This window comes from Ursus arctos, unplaced genomic scaffold (assembly GCF_023065955.2).
Source record: "Ursus arctos isolate Adak ecotype North America unplaced genomic scaffold, UrsArc2.0 scaffold_8, whole genome shotgun sequence".
In the NCBI taxonomy this organism is placed as follows: Eukaryota; Metazoa; Chordata; class Mammalia; order Carnivora; family Ursidae; genus Ursus; species Ursus arctos.
The window spans coordinates 63,064,491-63,084,035 of NW_026623100.1; the positions used below are offsets into that span (position 1 = coordinate 63,064,491).

The following is a 19,545-nucleotide window of genomic DNA, read 5'->3' on the forward strand; positions in this document are numbered from 1 at the left end:
CTTGCTTCTCCCTCTCCCTCTGCCTGCTGCTCCCCCTGCTTGTGCTCTCTGTCAAATAAATAAATAAAATCTTTTAAAAAAGAAGAAAACAACTATAAGCAGATGGGATATAGGAAAGAAAGGAAAAGAAAAGTAAGAGGATTAGACCCTTAGGTCCAATTAGCTGACAAACAGGAGTCCCAAAGAGTGTACAGAAGAAACGAAGGAAATAAAAATATCAAAGAAATAATTCAAGAAGATTTTCCAGAACAGAAAGGCATGCATGTCCAGAGTGAAAGCAAGCCCCAAGTGCCAGGCGCAGTGGCTCAAAGGAGCCACACAAAAGCATGTCATCATGAAATTTCAGACCTCTGGTGGTCAAGATTCTGTAAGCTTCTAGGGAGAAAAATAAAATAATCGCAGTAAAACATGGTCAGAGTAAAACTGGTCAGAGAATCCAAATGGCATTGAATTTCTCAACAGCAGCACAGGAAACCAAGGAGACAACAGACAGAAGTCCTCCAAGTTGTGAAATAACATCATGAGAGGAGGGGCCACGATGATCGGAACGCCCTCTCTGACCCACGTTTGACGATGTGAGCCGAAGCTGTGTTGTTTTAAGTCACTGAGATCTGACTCACCCAAACCCAGTGGCTCTCAGTGTGGTCCTCAGGTCGGCGGCACCAGCAGCACCCAGGAAGTGTTAGAAATGCAGGTTCTTAGCCCCCACCTCAGGCCTAATGGAATAGGAAGTCTAGCGGTGGGGCCTGGCCATCTGTGTTTTTAGGGGCCCTCCAGGTGATTCCAGGTGCACCGAAGTTAGAGCACCACCAGCTACCCTATCCAGATGCAGAGAGTAAGCAGGTGATTAGGTAATTGTTCTGAACACATGTCTCTCCTATGACCCAGCAACCCTATTTCCAAGTGTCTACATAAGACAGAGGTTGACAAAAAGGGACTTGGGCAAAGACATTCTTTGCAACATTGTTTATAAGAGAGAAAAAGCACAAAGGAACCTAAGTATCCCTCAAATGGGGGATGGAAAATAAACTGTGGTTTACTGATACCACGGAAAACTCTTCAGCAATATAAAAGAACACCCCAAACTTACATGTATCAACATGGATAAATCTCTATGGAGTGAAAGAAAGACAAGTTCCAGAAAGGGGCGGAATATCATTATGTATAATCTTACAACACAAAAACCAAGTCTATAATACAGATTCTTTACTGTTTATGCTTTCACACGTTGTAAAAACTGTGAAAACACAGATGGGAAGGCTAGATTCTAACTTCAGTGGGGGAAGGGGGGAGGAAGGGAGAAAGGAAGGAGGGTGGAACTTAACTGTATCTATTTTATTTCTTCCAAAAGAAAAGGAGACGGGGCACAAATAAGACAAAAGTGTAACATCTCGTACCTAAACATCTATACAATTACATTTCCTTCTTCAAGTTTAGATTATTTCCTAATTAAAACCCTTAAAGACACAGATAATTTGCATAACCTCAGATACTGATGAGTGCCAGGGAGACAAAAAAGCAGATGATCAAGAGTGGAGGGGCGGAGGGGTGGTGGGGCCCCAGGAGGGAAGCTGTTTAGTACAGATGGTAGGGAAGGCGCCGTGGAGGAGGTGATGGGGGGTCCTATGCCTGAATGGCAGAAAGATGGAAAGATCTGAAAGACTCTGCAGGCTGAGGAGGACGTCAAGTATAAAAGGCCAGCGGCAGGAGCAAGATGAGTTTGAGGAAAGAAAACAGGTCTTCATGGCTGGAGCTAGTGAGCGGGCTGGGGGGGCAGTGGTAGTTGAGTTAGACGGGCAGGCAAGGGCCAGACATGGAGGGCCCCCCCAGGAACCAGGGGTTAGGGGGTGTGGGTTTTATTTAGCACACAATGGGATGCCCCTGAAAGGTTGGAAGCGAGAGTTTGACAGGATCTTTAAATAGATAGATGATAGATGATAGATAGATAGATAGATATCACTCTGGCTGCCAATGAAAAGAGACTGGAGTGGGACAGGGGAAGATGGAGAAATCCTACCCACTTCTCGATAAGAGAACAGACGGGCTAGGCTTAGTGATGGCGGGGGAAGCCATTAGCGGTGGTGGGATACAAGCTCTGTCTTGAGGATGGCTGACGGGACTAATGAACATGGGCTGTGGAGTGGGAGGTGTGGAAAGAGTGAGATCAAGGACAACTCCTAGGTGGGCTGTCAATGGAGAGAACGGAGGAGATGGGTTGGGTGCGGAAAGAGCTTTTGCACAAGTCCAGTGTGAGATGCCTGTAAGACAGGCCAGTGGAGACGCTGAGTGGGCTTCTGATCTGTGAATCTGAAGCTTGAGGAGAACTTCAAGAGACAGTGGGATCAGCTGGCTGCATATTTAAATCCAACACAGTAACCTCTTTTTCTTTAAGTATAGCGGACTCATAAGGTACAACAGAGCAATTGGACAAGTCTACGCATTGCTCTGTGCTCGCCACAAGCATGGCTACCATCTGTCGCCGTAGAGCGCGATTACAATACCATTGACTATATTCCCCTTTCATCCCCAAGACCTACTCATTCCGTGACTGGAAACCCAATACACTTTTGGTGCCCAGTTTCCCAAAAACTGTGCTCCACCCTCTACCACACCTCAAGACAGTCTTCCGGGTATGAATAAGGGAAAATAAAACGTAACTTTAAAAGACCAATAAGCACAGCACAACTCATGATTTTAAAACCTTTTCATCAGATTATCTTCATTGATTCAAATTTTTAAAGTCACTTAATCAGCAATCACTTAACCTGTTTCTATAATTTCAGGCAGAGCAAGTTTAATACCAAGAGAAGGAGAGTGAGATTTAAAAAAAAAAAACTTGTTTTTATTTGACTGAATGCTTTGGTGCCAAGCTGTGGGCCCTATTGCTCCTACTTAGGACAGACTCATAAGTGATGAAAGAGCCATCTGGCCTGCAAAATATAGATTTACTTGATCGGTAGGTTTGCTAGACAAAAGATGATCAGTTAAGATTGAATTTCAGATCAACAATGCATAATTTTTTAGTATAAGTACATCCCATGCAATATATATTTATATTCTAAAAGCATTTCTTATTTGTCTCAAACAAATTTAACTGGATGTCCTGTATGGTTAATTGCTAAATCTGACAATCCTTCCCCGAAATTATCAAAGTTCTATGACCAACACTACTTCTTGCTCCTTTGAACCCCAAACCAAGGAAATAAACATCTATTTGCAATCTATATGCTGGTCTCTCAAAGGATACTACAGTCTAATTCTCTGGCTATCTAGACGGCAGAAAGCAGATATCTGGAATGCTTGCGGCCTTGCTGCCAGGCTTTTGCATGATTTTGCTTATTTTGTTTCGCCTTAGAGGAAGACAAACCACCAAACAGAGAAAAATAATATATGTACCAGGCAATTTGTAGGTACCAGAGTCGAGAGATCTAATAACGTATTCCAGTCTGTCTCAGAGTAATTGCATAATAACCTCTGCTTCGGCCTTCTCACCTTAAAAATATGGAAAATATCTTTGCCCAGTGCTCCTCGCAAGAGTCTTTGAAATTTCGCTGAGCTGATGTACATTCTGTTCCTTCAGAGATGGAGGAGCTGTAGTTCTCTACAACTTTTGATAGAATATTTATTAACATTCAAAAACTACACCAGATACAAAAACAAAGACAGGCGTGCTTTTTTTTTTTTTGCCAAAAAACTAATAATGAAATTAAAGATTTAAAATAAAAATTTTAGTAAAAATATGAAAGGAGATGATTCTGAAACATGATAGCCTCATTTTAAAGTTCATTTAAAACAAGTAACAAATGAGAATTCAACCCTATTTCTTTAAAAAGATAAATAACCAAGAAAGTGCCTACCGTACATTAAGACATAAATACACAAAAAGTTAACATAGAATGATATCAGTACAAGAATCAGACACAGAGATGAAGTGAATTGAGAACCCAGAAACCTGTTTTTACTCACAAGTCAATAGTAAGGGGGAAAATACTCTATGAATAGTGTTAGAAGAGTGTTTGCAAAACAATTCAATTTAGAACCCTTACCTCACACCACGAACCAAACTAAGTTTTCAGATCCGGCTGGAGAGGAAGAACAAATACAACTTAGAAGAAAACAGCAAATACTCATCTAATCTTTAGGGAAGGGAGGATTGCATAATCTATAAAACAGATGGAGGAAATCACAAAATTTTTAAAAATAGATTTGACTACCTAAAAATAAAATCTTTGGTAGAATTAGAAAGCAATTGATAGAAGTATTTCGATTTTGAATAAAGGTTAACATCTTTGATAAAGTATGTCTACAAATCAAAAAAAGATAAATATCAAAACAATATGTAGATACAAATGGGCAAAAGACACACACAATTCAGAGAGGAAAAAAGGAAATGAATTAATAAATACTTGAGAAAACACTCCACTGTGTTAATTATCAGGTCGGTAAATATAATTTAAAAGATTCTACCATGTTTTACCTTAAAATCAGTGGAAGTTCTCATTTTTTATCATACTCAATGTTGGTGAGGGTGTCTGATGCATTCTTGCACAATGCCGGCTCCTTGATGACTGGAGTGACACGTCCGGAAGTGTGCAAGTGGACAGCAGGTGCCAAGAACTTTTTGGTGTTCGTGTTCTTTTGACCTAGCAATTCGATTAGAACTATCCTAGATTTTACTAGATTACCCTAATCCTAAATTTGAGGAATTTGCCCTAAGGACGTTGGCCTTTTAAAAAATGCATCCCGGATTTAAAAGATGTGCATCAGAGTCTTTTAAATATTTTAAGAATTGAAGACAATATGGAAATGATAAGGTAAATTGTGGCACAACTACTCAATGGAATGTTTTATGGCCGTTTCAGATGTTTCTACGAGCACAGAAAGTGTTTATGCTATAATGGAAATTGCGAAGACAGTCAAGGTTCAAAATTGCATTTGAAATATAACGGCAATTATATAAAAGAAATCTAAGTACAGAAACTTGACAGGAACGAAAAAATAACCAGCTAACCATGGTTATCTTTTTCATGGAGCATCACCTGTGGCTACGTTCTCATCTTCTTTATTTTTGTTCTCCATATTAAGAATTCTCAATTGTGGAAAAATGTGTAATAAAAAAATTTAAATTTTACATCTGTGTATGTGTGTCCCTGTATGTGTATATATCTGTGTGTGTGTGTGTGTTCGTGTGTATATGTGGACCCGTATGATCTCTTCTGTCCCGTGCGCAGGTCCTTCGGCGTGCTGCTGTGGGAAATATTTTCTCTTGGATACATGCCGTACCCCAGCAAAAGCAACCAAGAAGTTCTGGAGTTCGTCACCAGCGGAGGACGGATGGATCCACCTAAGAACTGCCCTGGGCCCGTGTATGACTCTTTTAGGAACATTTCTATGAGTTGCTAAGGATACTTTCTCTTTTCTAAAAATGCAGCCACACATAGGTTTTTTTTGGTTTTAAGATAAAAGGACAGATGACTGACCTCCTTTAACAAGCCCCAGGATAGGAGTGTGTCTGTGACTTCAGTGAGGTGGGTTAGTCTTCCGGCCCCTCGAAAGCAGTAATGTCATGCCTGAAAGGTTATCCTCTGTCTGGCTGGGGACTGGGGACTCACCAGGCTCACACTCCTCAACACCTCCTAGGAATCTGTGTCCCGGACTCCCCCCGTGCAGCCCTGCACCATCTGTCTTAAGTCTCTTTTGACTCTTTCCATTCCCTGCGTTTTCTGCCGTCCTGTCTGGCATCCCTCACCTCCTTCCCATAAGCGAGGCAGATGGGAAATATAATTAGAATATTCTTCCCCAGAGGTGACTTTAATTCAGAAATGGAATGAGAGGAGCCATATTTCATGTAAACACCAGGATGTCTGTTAATGAGCTTTGGTGTTCTAATACCTTCACACCTGGGCACGATTCCTTGGCCCGTCAGCAGAGGGCAGCAGATGCCAACCACATGGGACCCAGATGCGTTGTCTCTAAGTGCCACCTGTGGTCCCCCTTAGAAAAGTGCTGGGGAGAATGTATTCATCCCTCTTTCTCCTGGTTTTAATTAGCGTGTTTACTCTTCTCTTAGATACCGGATAATGACCCAGTGCTGGCAACATCAGCCTGAAGACAGGCCCAACTTTGCCATAATTTTGGAGAGGATCGAATACTGCACCCAGGTATAAACATTTTCCCCCTTGACCAACCAGCATTTATATGGAAAAGATGGCAAATACCAAACTGTGAAATGAAAGTGAAGCCAGCCAGAAAATATTAACGATCACGAGAGTGATTGTTGATGCATGAAGTAAGATGACTGGTACCTCAGTTTGGCCCATTTTGTAAGTAAACACCAGTTTCTGCCTCTTCCTTTGCCAACACATGTCCCAGCTGCAGACACCCAGTCCTGTTAGGGAATCGCTTCAACTCACAAGTATGAACTAAATCCCTACTGGGTAACTAAGGGATTTTTAGACAAAACTGGAGCTTCAGAGAAGTATGGGAAACACAGACTCTCAAATGGTTTATAGTGTGGCTAGAGAAATAATTTTGTGAAAGAATGAACAGTATATAATTGTTAAACTGGATGCCCAATGGTAAATATTAGAAGGACTCAAGGCAGGAACGAGGTAGGCTGGAGAAATCTGAACACCACCAATGGCATGAGTAGCGCGTCTGTAACACACAAATCACGTGTGCTGTATTTCATTTTATCCTCCGTGAGGTACATAAAATATCCCCATTTTCCAGATGAGTTGAGGCTTGCAGAGGTTTTCCAAGCCACATGCTTTCCTGGCAGTACCACTGGTCCCCGTGCGGATCCTTCTCCCATTTCCTGCCTCTACCTCGAGAGAAGAGGCTGGAATTCATTCTCCCCCCACCCAGGTCTGTGCATGGACACCCGCTCTCCCCGCCCCCCAGAGGAGCCCCTCAGCCTACACCCCCAGCTGCCCCTCAGGGACACTCCCTCCCTCTGGCAGTATCTCCTCTCCACACATCGGCTTCTTTCCCTCTCTCAGCTCTCATTCTGCCAGGATATGTAACTCTGGAGAGTATCTCAGAAGTTGGACAATGAACCACTACCTCCCTAAATCTCATCTTGATTGTGACAGAAACCATATATATTTTTTTTTTCAAGCCACCTCATTCGTTCCTAGCACCACCGTCCCACCCTTCCAGCTCCTTCAGCTCAGAAGGGAGGGGACTGGCCTCTATCTAGATGGACTTCATTTGTCAAGTTCTGTGGGGCTCTTTCAGAGAACTTCCTGTCCAATGAATGGCATTTTAGGTTCTTATGTTGTAATACTAATGGAATATACCCACTTAACTATATGTACTTTGGAGTGATTCTTCTCCCAAGCACAGACTATCCCTCTTAAAATAAGCAGGTAATTCTGTACAAGCATATTTTGAATGACTCCCCATAGAGAATGAATAATTAATGGGGAAGGAACAAAAGAATAAGAGAATCAGAAGGTAGTTGTTTTTATTCTTATACTCTTTTTACTGATGAATACTGGACCAGCATGCTCTTCTGCTACACGGAAGCAATGGGTTTCCCAATTTGCATTAAATATTTAAGAATTAAATTCCCCCAAGTTTCTTTCCACAGATTTTCTTCCAATCTCTGGCAACTGCTTCTGCTTTTCTGTATTACCGTCCATTGCTGTAAAAATGATCTAGCACAGAGCTGGCTTTGTAAGTGGTGTTCCTCACAGCACTGCCGTCCTCTCTGGGCTTCACAAAGGGTCTGGTCTGATGCAGACCAGATACGGAAGCGTTGTGCTGTCTGCACACAGAATGACACGATGACGTTACAGGAAACGTGATCGCCAATGCAGCCCACCCACCTATGGTGAAAGTGGAAGGGGGCTAGGAAGAGAGGAGGCAAACCTTGTGAGCCAACGCAGTGTGTTTCTCCTCCCCTCCCCTGTCCCACGTGTGCACACACACGCACTTGGAGTCACAGACTTTTCTTTTCAGCAGAAGGAATTTTATTGGGAATAGACTGGAATAATTTTGTAACTGATTTATAGTTTTTCTAAATCCATGAATCTCTAAGATTTGCCCAAAGGTGGTCTCTGGAAAGCCACTCCCCTGCGCCAGGCCCCTCTAGACTAGTGCTGACCCTCCAAGCTCTTCGAGGGTGAGGATGACCTCCCACGCATCTCCTATTCCCCGGTGCCTATGAATTAATATATTCCCAGTAAGCTCTGAATGGGCTCCTCATCTGGAAAATACGTCTGGATGAGCCCAGCGCTAAGGTACCTTCCAGACCCAACAATTTGGGTCTGGGATTCGACCCCTTAATCAGTTCGCTTCTCCCGCCCGTAGGACCCGGATGTGATCCACACGGCTCTGCCCGTAGAGTACGGCCCGCTGGTGGAGGAGGAGGAGAAGGTGCCCGTGAGGCCCCAAGACCCGGAGGGGATCCCGCCGCTCCTCGTCTCTCCCCCCCAGGCTAACCGCGAGGAGGGGCGCGAGCCGGCTGCCCCGCCGCCCCTGCCTTCCGCGTCCTCCGGCAGAGCCGTGAAGAAGCCCGCGGCGGCCGAGCCGTCTGTTCGAGGCGCGCGGGCGCCGGCCGTGGAAGGAGGACACGTGAACATGGCGTTCTCCCAGTCCAACCCGCCTTCAGAGCTGCACAAGGTCCAGGGATCCAGGAACAAGCCGACCAGCCTGTGGAACCCCACGTACGGCTCGTGGTTTACGGAGAAACCCGCCAGAAAGACCAATCCTCCAGCCAAGAAGGAGCGCCACGAGAGGGGCACCCCGGGGCGGGAGGGGAGCTGTGCTGTCGCCCCTCCCGCGGCGGGCGGCCGGCTGCCGGGAGCGTCTGTGCTGCTGGAGCCGTCCTCGCTGACGGCCAGCGTGAAGGAGGTGCCCCTGTTCCGGCTGCGCCACTTCCCGTGCGGCACCGTCAACTACGGCTACCAGCAGCAGGGCCTGCCGCTGGAGGCCGCCGCCGGGGCCGGGCGCTACGGGGACAGCCTGCTGAAGAGCCGGCCCGCGCCCTGAGCCCCGGGCCCACTGCTCCTGCCGGGGAAGCCGGAGCCCACGGAGGGTCAGGCCGCGGCTCCTCCGCAACCAGACACCGAACGTCACTTTCCATTGTGTGCCGACTTGTTTTGAGCGCCCCATAAACAGCCCTGTGTTCGCAACGCTTTCGAAGGAGGTCTTGCGCATGGGTTCCTCTTACTCTTTCAAACGGAGAAGACCTCGTAGAGACAAGTGATAACCGCAAGGCCCCGACGCGGTTGCGGGTTTTGTGCGTGGCTGGCGTCCACGCCCTCCTGCTTCTCTCCCGGCGCGTGGGCTCTGCTCCCCGGGGTTAAGCCCCAGCTGCTCGCGTGTCTCCGAGCTGGAGTCATAGGGGTTTCCTGAGCTCGCGGGTGTGGACCCGGACCCCTTGAAGGGGGGAGGGAAGGAGATAAAGGAGTTACTTGTGGCGAGCTGGCTGGGGAAAGACGCCCTTTCCTGGGAAAGGAAAAACCACAGACGAGCTGAGCTGTCCCTTTAGGTGATGTCTGGCTGCCTCCGATTGTGCCGATCGGCTGATGATGGTAAACACGGGAGGAACAGTTCTGGTACAATAGAGAAAATGCGCATGTGCTCATCTGAATGGAAAGCAGATATTCAGCGTGCTTTGAGTATGATAAAGACCCAGTCCGTCCAGATCCAGAGTCAAACAGCCTGTCAATATACCTCATGCCTTAAGAAAACCCTCCTACTAAAGGAGGACTGAGCGCGAGGCTTCCTACTGGGTTGAAAACTCAAGATTTGAATTCTTAATTTAAAACTTCCCACTAATTAAAATCAACTCTGATCATTTAAAAGCAAAAAGTGTAAGCAGCAGTGTGGTACATCGAAGCATAGACACATGTCCCTTCATGGGCCTAAGTGTCGATACATCCCAGGCCAAAACCTTCCAACAGTTTCCACCATGAAGGTTAAGCACAGGGACGTTTCTGCCTGCAGTGGCAGGCGGGTCATTGGACGCCCAGGCCCTCAGTGGTCCTGAGAGGCGCAGTGTCTGCCCTTCCAGTGTCCACCTACCTTCGTCCTCCTGCAACATGTGATCCCAGCGTATGTGGGAACACTGATTTGCTCACACAGACACAACGGCCTTGGTATAGCTACCAAATGCAGATGGAAACAGGACTCTCCCTCTGGGTGGCAAAGGAACAGCGGGGCACTGGAGTGCGGAGCTTGACATTGGCACGTGAGAGTGGGGGCTCCGAACTTGGGTTTTCACAGATGACACTGATTTCCAGGAAAACGAACTGGGAATGGGTTAAGTTTTACACACACGTACTTATGCAATAATGCTTTATCGGTGACCTTGCATTTCAGTCTTTCTTTCTGCTTCTCCTCCATTCCTTTGCTCAGCGTCTTTCCTGGTGGTGGCTGTGCTGAAACATGGCTTTGGGAGGAGAGCATTTTCCATGACTTGCTGGCTCTAAGCATTCTCAAGAGAAAGGACTGTATATATACCCACCTTTTCCCCCACCTCTGCACACTGCCCTAGGTCGCAAGTATCGCTGTGGATGTGGGAAAGCCATTCCGTTCCAGCCCAATACTAGACAAGGGTCCATTCTTTCTGAGGCAGCTGCCTCGCCCCGCTCAGGGGTCCTGCACATCTGTAGAAGCACTCATACCCTGGACACTTTTCCTTTATCCTAACCTGCAGAAATATTGTCACCAGACCACAGATGCTGCTGAAAACATCAACGAAGTCATCTCTAAATGACTGTATCAGTAACGTTTTGGCTCATGCCGGGCACAAAAGGAAATAGTCTAATGAGATAAACATTAATTCATAAACCACTAGCGGGGCCCAGGAATGATACGTTGAGAAACACTCTCCTACAGGATAATGACAGAGGAGCTGACAAGAACAGAGAAGAACGACTTCATTTCCTATCTGTAACACCAGTAACCAGTTAAACAGGGAGCATGCTACACCGTTAAATAGCCAAGTCTTTATTGTCATTAATGGGGAAAAAAATTGTATCCCTTCCTCTTCTTAAAAACCACAAATCCATTACATTTTCAGGTTGTGCCTTACTACCGCCGAGTCTGATGTGCTGATTCTAATTGTCTTCACTGGTAACAATTTTCATGTAAATGATAGTCAAGTCTTAAAAGCCTGTATACGCGGATAAGTGAATAAACAACTCCACACTGAGATATGACCTCAAGACGTTTCATTTAATTCGCTGTAAGTTCTAGGTGTCACCAGGACATTGACCTGGGCTGTCGTCCCGTGGGTATTGCTGTAGCCATATGGTTGTGGCAATTCATGTAGATGCTGGGATACTCTTATTGACTCTGATAGAAGAGGCCTACCTAGAGCATGAGCAGGCACAGAGTTTCTAGAAGCCACATTAATTAAACCACAAGCTAGAATAATGATGTATATTCCATGTCTATAAAGCAGCTCACCAAAAGTGCATAACCGCGCCGCTAGGGAACTGGCCATTGGTAAGGGAATGGCCAGTTTAATCTGTGGCACCTCAAAATTATAGCAAATTTCAAAAGGGTGGGAATTAATTTTTTTTAAAGACTATGATTTACTTAGTGGTCAAAAGACCGGATTCTCTCCCAACTCCCCAGATTGTGAGTCCTGGCTCTCCTCAGGGTATCGGACCCGGGTGGCTGTCCCTGTGTCTCCATGTACAATGAGGAGAATGGCTTCCCTTCCTCACAGCCCCTCAGGGAGATTCCAAATCATTTCTAAGCACAAGCACTCCCTCGTACACCTCTTCAATTCCCAAGTGATTTGGGCTGGGTGTGGGGGAGAATTTCAAAAGTCAGAATGAGCCTGTACACCCCTGCCTCTCTACCACCAAAGCTCAGTGGGGGTTCTTGCACCCCCGCCCCTTCTGGGCCTCTGGGTTCTCCCGTTGGCGCCATGTTTGATTTCATCTGTCACTTGTGTAGTCACAGGGGCAAGAACCCTACTAGCACCCAGTCCTTTTCAGCTCAAAAGAAGGTAAAGACTCCACCACACTTAGAACTGTTTAAATGTTAAAACAAAACATCACAGAAAGGAAGGTATTTAATCAGCTTGAGTAATTAAAAAAAATTTCTGGCATCTTCATATAATACTCGGCAAACTCTCTAGCTCTAAGTTATTATATAGCTGCAGGTGAACTTTACTCCACTAAGAAATTCTAAGTGATCAGGCTAGTTTAATAGACGTTCTCCAACAACAGCAGGATTCACATTCACGTGAGCTTTGGAGACCTAAAAACAAGATGCATGTGAATTCAGACTACCCTTGATAACAGACTCCCCATGACAAGACTCATAAAACCATATGAAGTGTGTTGTCAATCTGTCTTTAGCTAATGACTTTGTAAATGGGTCCCCAAAGAACATACAATTTGACTTTCCTAAGTTCACTGCAGCAGATGGTCCCCCATGTTGTGCGAACATGCGAAACAAAACCCAGCATTCCCGTAATCCTCCACAGGATGCCCTAAAATAAAAGAGAATTATAGAGAACAAACAGTAAGGCTTCTATTAAGATTCTGTTTTCCTTTCGTATTCTGAGTAGGTGTATTTAATTTTTAATGAGCGACTCAAGTACAAAGCTATTTTTAGCTCTAACTTTAAAACACTGGAAAAGCTCAGTGTAAGAACAGACTATTACATACCACGGTGGGTGGGGAGGAACATGAACTACAACCACGACGCTAAAGCAATGCCTTCCCCCTCTTTGGCATTCAGTAGATGTAAAACGAGGGCACTACCCTCCCTGTAAAGATGGCACCACCAGGCCAACCTGAGAAGGCCCAAAAGCACCAGAGTCCGTGTGCGTCGCTGGCCCCACGTTCACTTCTCAGCTGCCTCTGTTCCACCCTCGCCAGCTATCTCCCTGCTCTGTCCATCTACCAAGGCTCCTGCCTCCTTGGAAGTAATTACAGTTATTTATCCTGCCGTCACTCCAATGCTTATTCGTAGGCACGTGGCAGCTGGTATTAGGTTGAAAGGCAATCTTATTAAATGAACTCCCTTCGAAACCTCAGCAATGAGTGTATGTTAACAGCCTCTACAATAGTTACGTTCTAAGAGATGTTATTTGCCGAGAGAGATGAATATCAGATGGATGAAACTTCAGCTGATTATACTACTTTGGATGGTTTCGCACTACTTGGTATTTGAGAGACAGCAGGCAGACGGAGCCAGGGCAGGGGCTGGGAGCCCCAGGTGCTAGACTGCCAGTGCCAGCCCCAGTGACTCCAGCAAGTTCCGTGAAGCCTCACTTTCTCATTTCACAACATTAACCGTCTGGTCTCAAAGCCCCTTCCAACTCTGAGGTCAATGATTCTATGAGACTTCACCGCTGTGTAAGGCAAATCCCAACAGGACTGGTGTGTGGGTGCATGTGTGTCCTTTTCCTTAATCTTGGCACCTTGGCTCTTGACTCTTCATGCATTTAGAGCCAAAGCCTATTAACTCAGTGCACCATTCCAGGGAGACAAATTATAGTCTTTATACAGAAGTAGACCAGAAAGAAGTTTAGTATCAGTTATCTGTTTATCCTATTCAAAGATCTCTTTAACAAATCATGTATTAACATAGCAAAAAAGTTAACTGGGTGGTTTCCTGAAAGCAGCAAAACTGCAGGACTAGGACAGCCGTGTCCGCTCAAAGACCTTCAGCGCCATAACTCTCATTGCTCTTTTTTAAGTCTGCTACAATTGCAGACTGACGGCAAAGTAGAATGATAAAACTTATCTCTGGAAGGTTTGCCACACCTGATGTTTCATGACAGGTCTCGTACTTCCTGTCCATCATCAATGTGCACCTCCCGGTCTCGATCCCCAGAGCCAGATACAAAGCCCAGAATAAGCCACAAGTTTGGGACCAGGAGGCATCCGCAAAGTCGGGCATCCGTAAACAAGTGTCACGGTGCCATTAGGATAAGGAATTCATTCATAACAGGACTCCTCTCTCCCGGCTATACAGGATTGGACAGAATTCCTCTTTTCAGGTTTATAGACACACCCACAGTAACTGGATGGCAATTTTTTGAACATGTTGTAAATAATATAGCTTTATAGTGGGTCTAGAAATAGGGAATCCCCAAAGAGAGCCCGTTCAAATATCCCACCGAAAGATCAGATTGTGAAGACTTGCAGGCGAATTTTCTACATTTTAGTACTTCTAATACTTGAGAAAAAAAAACAATTAAGGCCCTTTTGCATTATTCCAAATAATATTGATGGAGTACTTCACAGTTCTCAGAAGAAATCGTGATATTAAAGACAAACTCTTCGGGCACACGTGTGCACGCGTAAGCAGCTAGTGAGGTTTCGTACAAGGCAGGAAACGTGCAGAGCACCACCCGGATTCTCCTTGGTCACACACATGAAGGCAGCATGAAGTGAGGCCTCCTGAAACTTCATGCAATTTCTTTGTTCCCTAAACTCTATTCCCTTCAAGAAAAGGGAAAGACCACTTGAGAAAATTATAATCTTTTTAACTCATATGTATAATCGATTGGAACTCTTATTAGAAATTTGTTTTTACTAGCAAGTTCAATTAAGGGGACTGAAGTTTGACACTTTCCTCTTCTTCTCTGTTGTCTCTAATACAAAATCCACTTGCCTGGCCATCAATATGGGACATTTTGTGACCATTACAATGCATCTTAAAATCCATCTTAAGATATTTTTTCCAAAGATGCTGGAGGGTAACACCTGTCCTTCATGACGAGAACTTTGAGGAACAGCCAGTGTCTGGAACATCGTGGACCGAGATTTAAGCTGAACCTCAGAAGTCATATTAGAAAGCAAAGAAAGAGAGTGCTGGAAGCTTTGTGTATGATTTTAACATGACTCATTTCTTTGTCAGTCTGTTTTGATCTGTCAGGTGAAGGATAATTAGTTCAGTCCGCAAGAAGGGAAGTCTAGTTTGAGGAAAGCCAGCCTGGACGCTGGTGGACTGGAGTTGAAAGAACTTAAGCTCCAGGAGATTGGCTCGAGCTAAGGAGGACGCAGCGTCTGGGTATTTACACTTCCTACATGTTAGAGAGCCTTAAAATTCAAATGCAGCGCAGTACGAGTAGATGTCTGAGCCTATTTAATTTCATCTATCCAGTTCAGACAGCTCTGACAGCACACCCAATTCCGAGACCACATTCCTCGAAGAAGCCGCAGGGGTGTGCAGTGACACCGACAGGAGCAGCGAATTTGCCTGTCTGGGTTCGTTTAGGACTTTCGAGCTGAATTTACGCCAGCTTTGTGAGCATTCTTTAAATGAAACTAGTGATCTTTAGGAACAGATTCTAAGCTAAGAGCCTCAATTTAAACACCTAAAATACCTTCGCTAACATAACTCAGAACTCCACGGCCCCCCGCAGCACCACCACGACCCCCACACTTCCCTGGGTAGTAAATGATGAAAATGCTGAAACCTGCTGCTTTATCGTGAAAATTCTAGTCATTGTAAGATATTCTAAAGGAACAAGAGGAAAATGAAGGCTCCCACACCTCTTGGTGCCCTTCTCTGCCAGGCAGAGGCTGTAGGCAGAAAGTCAGCTTCATTCCTACTAAGCATAATGACGGTACAGCAAGGTCAGTAACACGTGCCCACCAGCCATATAATTCCTCCGCATACGCTTTTTTCCCCCTCCCGTGAAAAGAAGCATCAGCAAAAATTTTGGTAGAGGAAATCCTTTTTGCCTATGCAAAGGCATCATATTCTGCTTATAATAAAATCTTCACGTGTCCTTATTTAACTTGTTCGACCTACAAGCATCTTTAGGAATGTCCGTTGTATATTCAAGCAGCTTATATGTCACATCGTTTGTAAATAAGAGCCTGTGTATCAAGGAATATTATTAAATAATTACTAAAAATATATGTGACATGTGAGTTTTGTATTAACTACTGTATTTGTATTATAAGTATAGTGAAGCACAGGGCATGAAGAAAAATAAAAAGTACATTCTATTGGCTTGCAATGTGGTGATACATAGTATGTCTCAGAGTCAATCATTTAGATAAAAACCGTCTGGTGAGTAGTTACAATCACTAGATCCGTTTCTTAATTAAGAATGATTCTTAACACATTGGGTCTCTAGCCACTGGTCAATGTGGCTTAAATAATATTACCACATATTCTAAGTGGATAGGTCCAAAATGAAACTCTGAAATAAAAACGCTTGGCCCCAGAGACCAAAGCTGTGCACACTCAGTGTTTGACCCTACATATGACGATGTTCTCTGAATTACAGTCCTACCAAAAGAGAAAGTCAAAGCCGTCCCCAGGGAAAACACGGGCAGGTGGCTCCGGTGACCCTGCTGTTCCTTCCTCCCCTTCTCTTACCCAGCCCCTGGCATCTTTCTTTCTCTGCATGTCGCTGTTCTGGGGGAAAGTTAGACTCCCATGATTCTAACCTTCCTTGTCCTCTTCCCTCCCCTACCGAGCACAGTTACCTGTTCCAGGGCCTGGTCTCTTGAGGCCACCTGTCTGAAGCTGGTTAGATATCTCTGCTTTGAACCATCAGTGGCTTTCATTGCCTCTGTTCATTCAACAAGCATTCACTGAGCACTGACTAGATGCCGGGTGTTACTCTAGGTGTCAGGGGTAACGCAATGAACCAGTCAAATCCGTCCCTGCAGCTAGTGAGGGAAGAGAGAAATAAGCAGCAAAAAGTCTAGCATGACCAAGAATGGTACATACTAAGGAGAAAAATCAAAAAAGAGTGGCGGGGGGAGGTGGGGGATGGTACACAGTTCTGGAGAGGAGGGTGCAAGCTTCTCAGACCAAGACTACAACGTCTGAGTTCAGAGTCGGCAAACATCTGCCTCTGAATACTTTTAAGCACTTAACAATATTCCCACCAAGTTACCCTAAAGTAAAAAATAAAGCTTTGTAGTAGAATGTAGGTAATTATTTATATGGTTTTTAAATCTAAATTCAAAATAGTCTATCCTACGCGAAATAGACAAACGAAATCCCACTGGTATAAAACAAAGTGAAGCAATTTTAGAAAACTCTGGAAACCTGTTCTTCTTCTCCTAAATGGCTCTCTGTCCATCAAAACGATAAACTAGGGGTGGCTAAAAACATAACCTGACTTGCTGAGTAGAAAGCATGATACTTTTTAAGGCTCTAGAGGGACAGGACAAATCCAAGTCACCGTGGTAAGACAAAAACAAAGTTAAGCACGAGGCCCGTGCTCCCTGAGTTACTGAGAGAAGAGGAGATGCAGGAAGGGTAATGACAACAGCCCAAAACCAAAACAGCTTCCCTTTTTTTATTAGTAAGAATTGAACTGTGAATGACATTCAATAAGCAAAACACAAATGGAGACACCTGACTTGTATGTATACGTAAACACACACATTATACGGATTTAATGACCCTACTCTAAACATGAGAACAACCGTTTCCCTGACCTTAGAGCTGGCATCACTGTTTCCGAGAGCATTTCATATTGAACAGGAAGAATTATGGATACCCAAGTTCAGAGGAGTCATGAATTTCATATTAAGGTATAAACAGAGTTTTAAAGAAATAAGCTGTATCATAAAATAAGTTTACTTCTGAATTGCAATACAGGCATTTTCTTCAATCAATAAAAATACTCCTTGATTATAAAGCAGCCATATTTTGCAAATGTCTATCAGGAAAATAGCTCTGACAATATTTGAAATACCACACTTCTTTTTAAAAAGGCAGCAAAGCAACAGAATTTAGATTTTAAATAGTATATTGCAAAATAGTTCAACATATTATTTCTAAGCACAAAGCGAGATACTTTTATAAACTGTTTCAATATTTCTGTGTAGCTTAAAGGCTAAATATCTACAATAAAAGATAAATCTTTACACATATAGGACATAAACATCAAAACATACCCACAACACAAACATTTTACATTATATCACTATTTTGAAGCTCAGTTTGTTAACATGTGCTCAAAAAGAAATACAAAAACATGATACAGTCCTGTGGCTTTGTAACAGGCTGAATTCTGCGACAACTGAAAATATAAAACAGCAAAGAGAGCAAACACCAGTTTTATGAAAAGAACCAAAAACGTCAAGAAATCATAAACATTTAAATGAATAACTATTATATTCTTCCTAACACATCTTAATTTACTCTCTTCTCTTAAATATAATTTTTCTAAATGTTTTTCATATCCCAGGAAGAAATAATGGCAAATTCTCCACAAAGATGAAAGTGCATTATGTTTTAAAAGTGCTTCGAGTGTTTTATAGATATGCCCAATGAGGAATTAGACAAGTATGTGCAGAACATTCCAATTATGACTTGAATTCATAAACCTAATGATGGGGTTTTGTAGTTCATCCAGCCGAGGCAAGTGCCAACACAGAAGAAAAATCTGTGATTACATACTTTGTACAGAGGAAAGAGCACAAGCCATGGGTCAGGAGACCCCCATTCTATCCTGAGCTCTGTTCATCAGCTAGAGAACCCGGGTAAGAGAAGAACTGCTCTAGAACTTCCATTCCCCTCTCTGGCAATGGCTGAGAGGCTCAGCAGAAAAGCCTCGAAGGCCCACCCGACTCCAGAGTTTTAATATTAGCTCTAGATGAGGCATTCCTGAAAGGGCAAATCATTTCACAAAAAAATATATATATATATATGAAAACTACGCTAAGCATAGAGCCGCTCTTCTCTTATTATACTTATTAGTACAGAAAGAAAAACTCCAAAAATACTTGACAGAAAAAGGTACGTGAAGGTCATATGTGAACCAAAGCTTGTGAAAACTCTCACAATGAGAGCGGATGAAAAATCCAGTATTATGTGCAAAAATGAAACAGTAAGCAACATCAGTTGGTTACCTAATGGCACATTTTTCCCCCTAAGTCTCAGAATCTTCTTGGCTCTAAAGCTTTAAAAGCTCTTAAAAATGCTTACTTTGAACTTGTTTTAAGAGAACCATGGTTCCCCGAGCTCAGATTTCTAGCTTTCCGAAGGAGTCTCTGAATTGTTAAATTGGTTTTTTAGGAAGATAAGTCTATTTTCAAATCGAAACTAATGGCTAAATAAATAAACCACTGGCCATGGACTCTATTTTATGTATGTATACGAGCTCGCCGAACACGTCAGAAGTTTAGCTCAACAGTTCTCATCCACGAGCTTCGACCCATTTATTCCCCGATAGGTTACTCTGCTCGGCCTGACTAAGACCCCGTGGTTCGGCTTACAGGTGAAATAGCGCGTGTCACCCACGGCTCCGTCATTTCTCCCTTTGGCGCTTCGAAGCTCAAGTCCCAGCCAGATCCCAGAAGCAAAGTCAGTGGGGCCCACGTACCTCACGGTCCCCATCTCATTGGAGCTGGTGAGGAGGACCTGGGACCCCTCGTGCAGCTTCACGCTCCCTTCCAGGCCCCCGGTGCTGCTGCTCCAGCTGCGGCGCAGGGCGGGTCTCGATCTGGTGGGGGAAGGGCGAGGCCGCCGCGTCAGCAGGAGCCCGTGGGCGGCGGGCAGGCTCCGGGCCACACCGCGCTCACCATCCGTTAGCTCACAAAGCAAACCACCGAACTTTACATCAGAAACCAAGCAAACTGC

At 44.3% G+C, this 19,545-nt stretch overlaps 2 protein-coding genes across 8 annotated transcripts in view; one reads left to right on the forward strand and one right to left on the reverse strand.

Annotated features, from left to right (window-relative positions):
* The window catches only part of ALK (ALK receptor tyrosine kinase), a 655,077-nt gene extending 643,915 nt beyond the window's left edge, over positions 1–11,162 (forward strand). The window contains exons 27-29 of the mRNA XM_044379628.3: positions 5,232–5,366; positions 6,071–6,161; positions 8,317–11,162. Coding sequence (XP_044235563.2) covers positions 5,232–5,366; positions 6,071–6,161; positions 8,317–8,997 — 907 coding nt within the window. The 3' untranslated portion in view covers positions 8,998–11,162. The remainder of the gene's footprint in view (positions 1–5,231; positions 5,367–6,070; positions 6,162–8,316) is intronic.
* Positions 11,163–17,239: 6,077 nt separating this feature from the next.
* Positions 17,240–19,545, reverse strand: part of CLIP4 (CAP-Gly domain containing linker protein family member 4) — a 68,517-nt gene continuing 66,211 nt past the window's right edge. For 5 of the 7 annotated variants that reach the window (XM_057309263.1, XM_057309262.1, XM_057309261.1 and 2 more), the window contains one exon: positions 17,240–19,408. In XM_057309263.1, coding sequence (XP_057165246.1) covers positions 19,093–19,408 — 316 coding nt within the window. In that variant the 3' untranslated portion in view covers positions 17,240–19,092. Of the gene's footprint in view, positions 19,409–19,478; positions 19,498–19,545 lie in introns of those variants that run through there. The other 2 variants (XM_026478231.4, XM_044390954.3) reach the window with 2 other exon arrangements.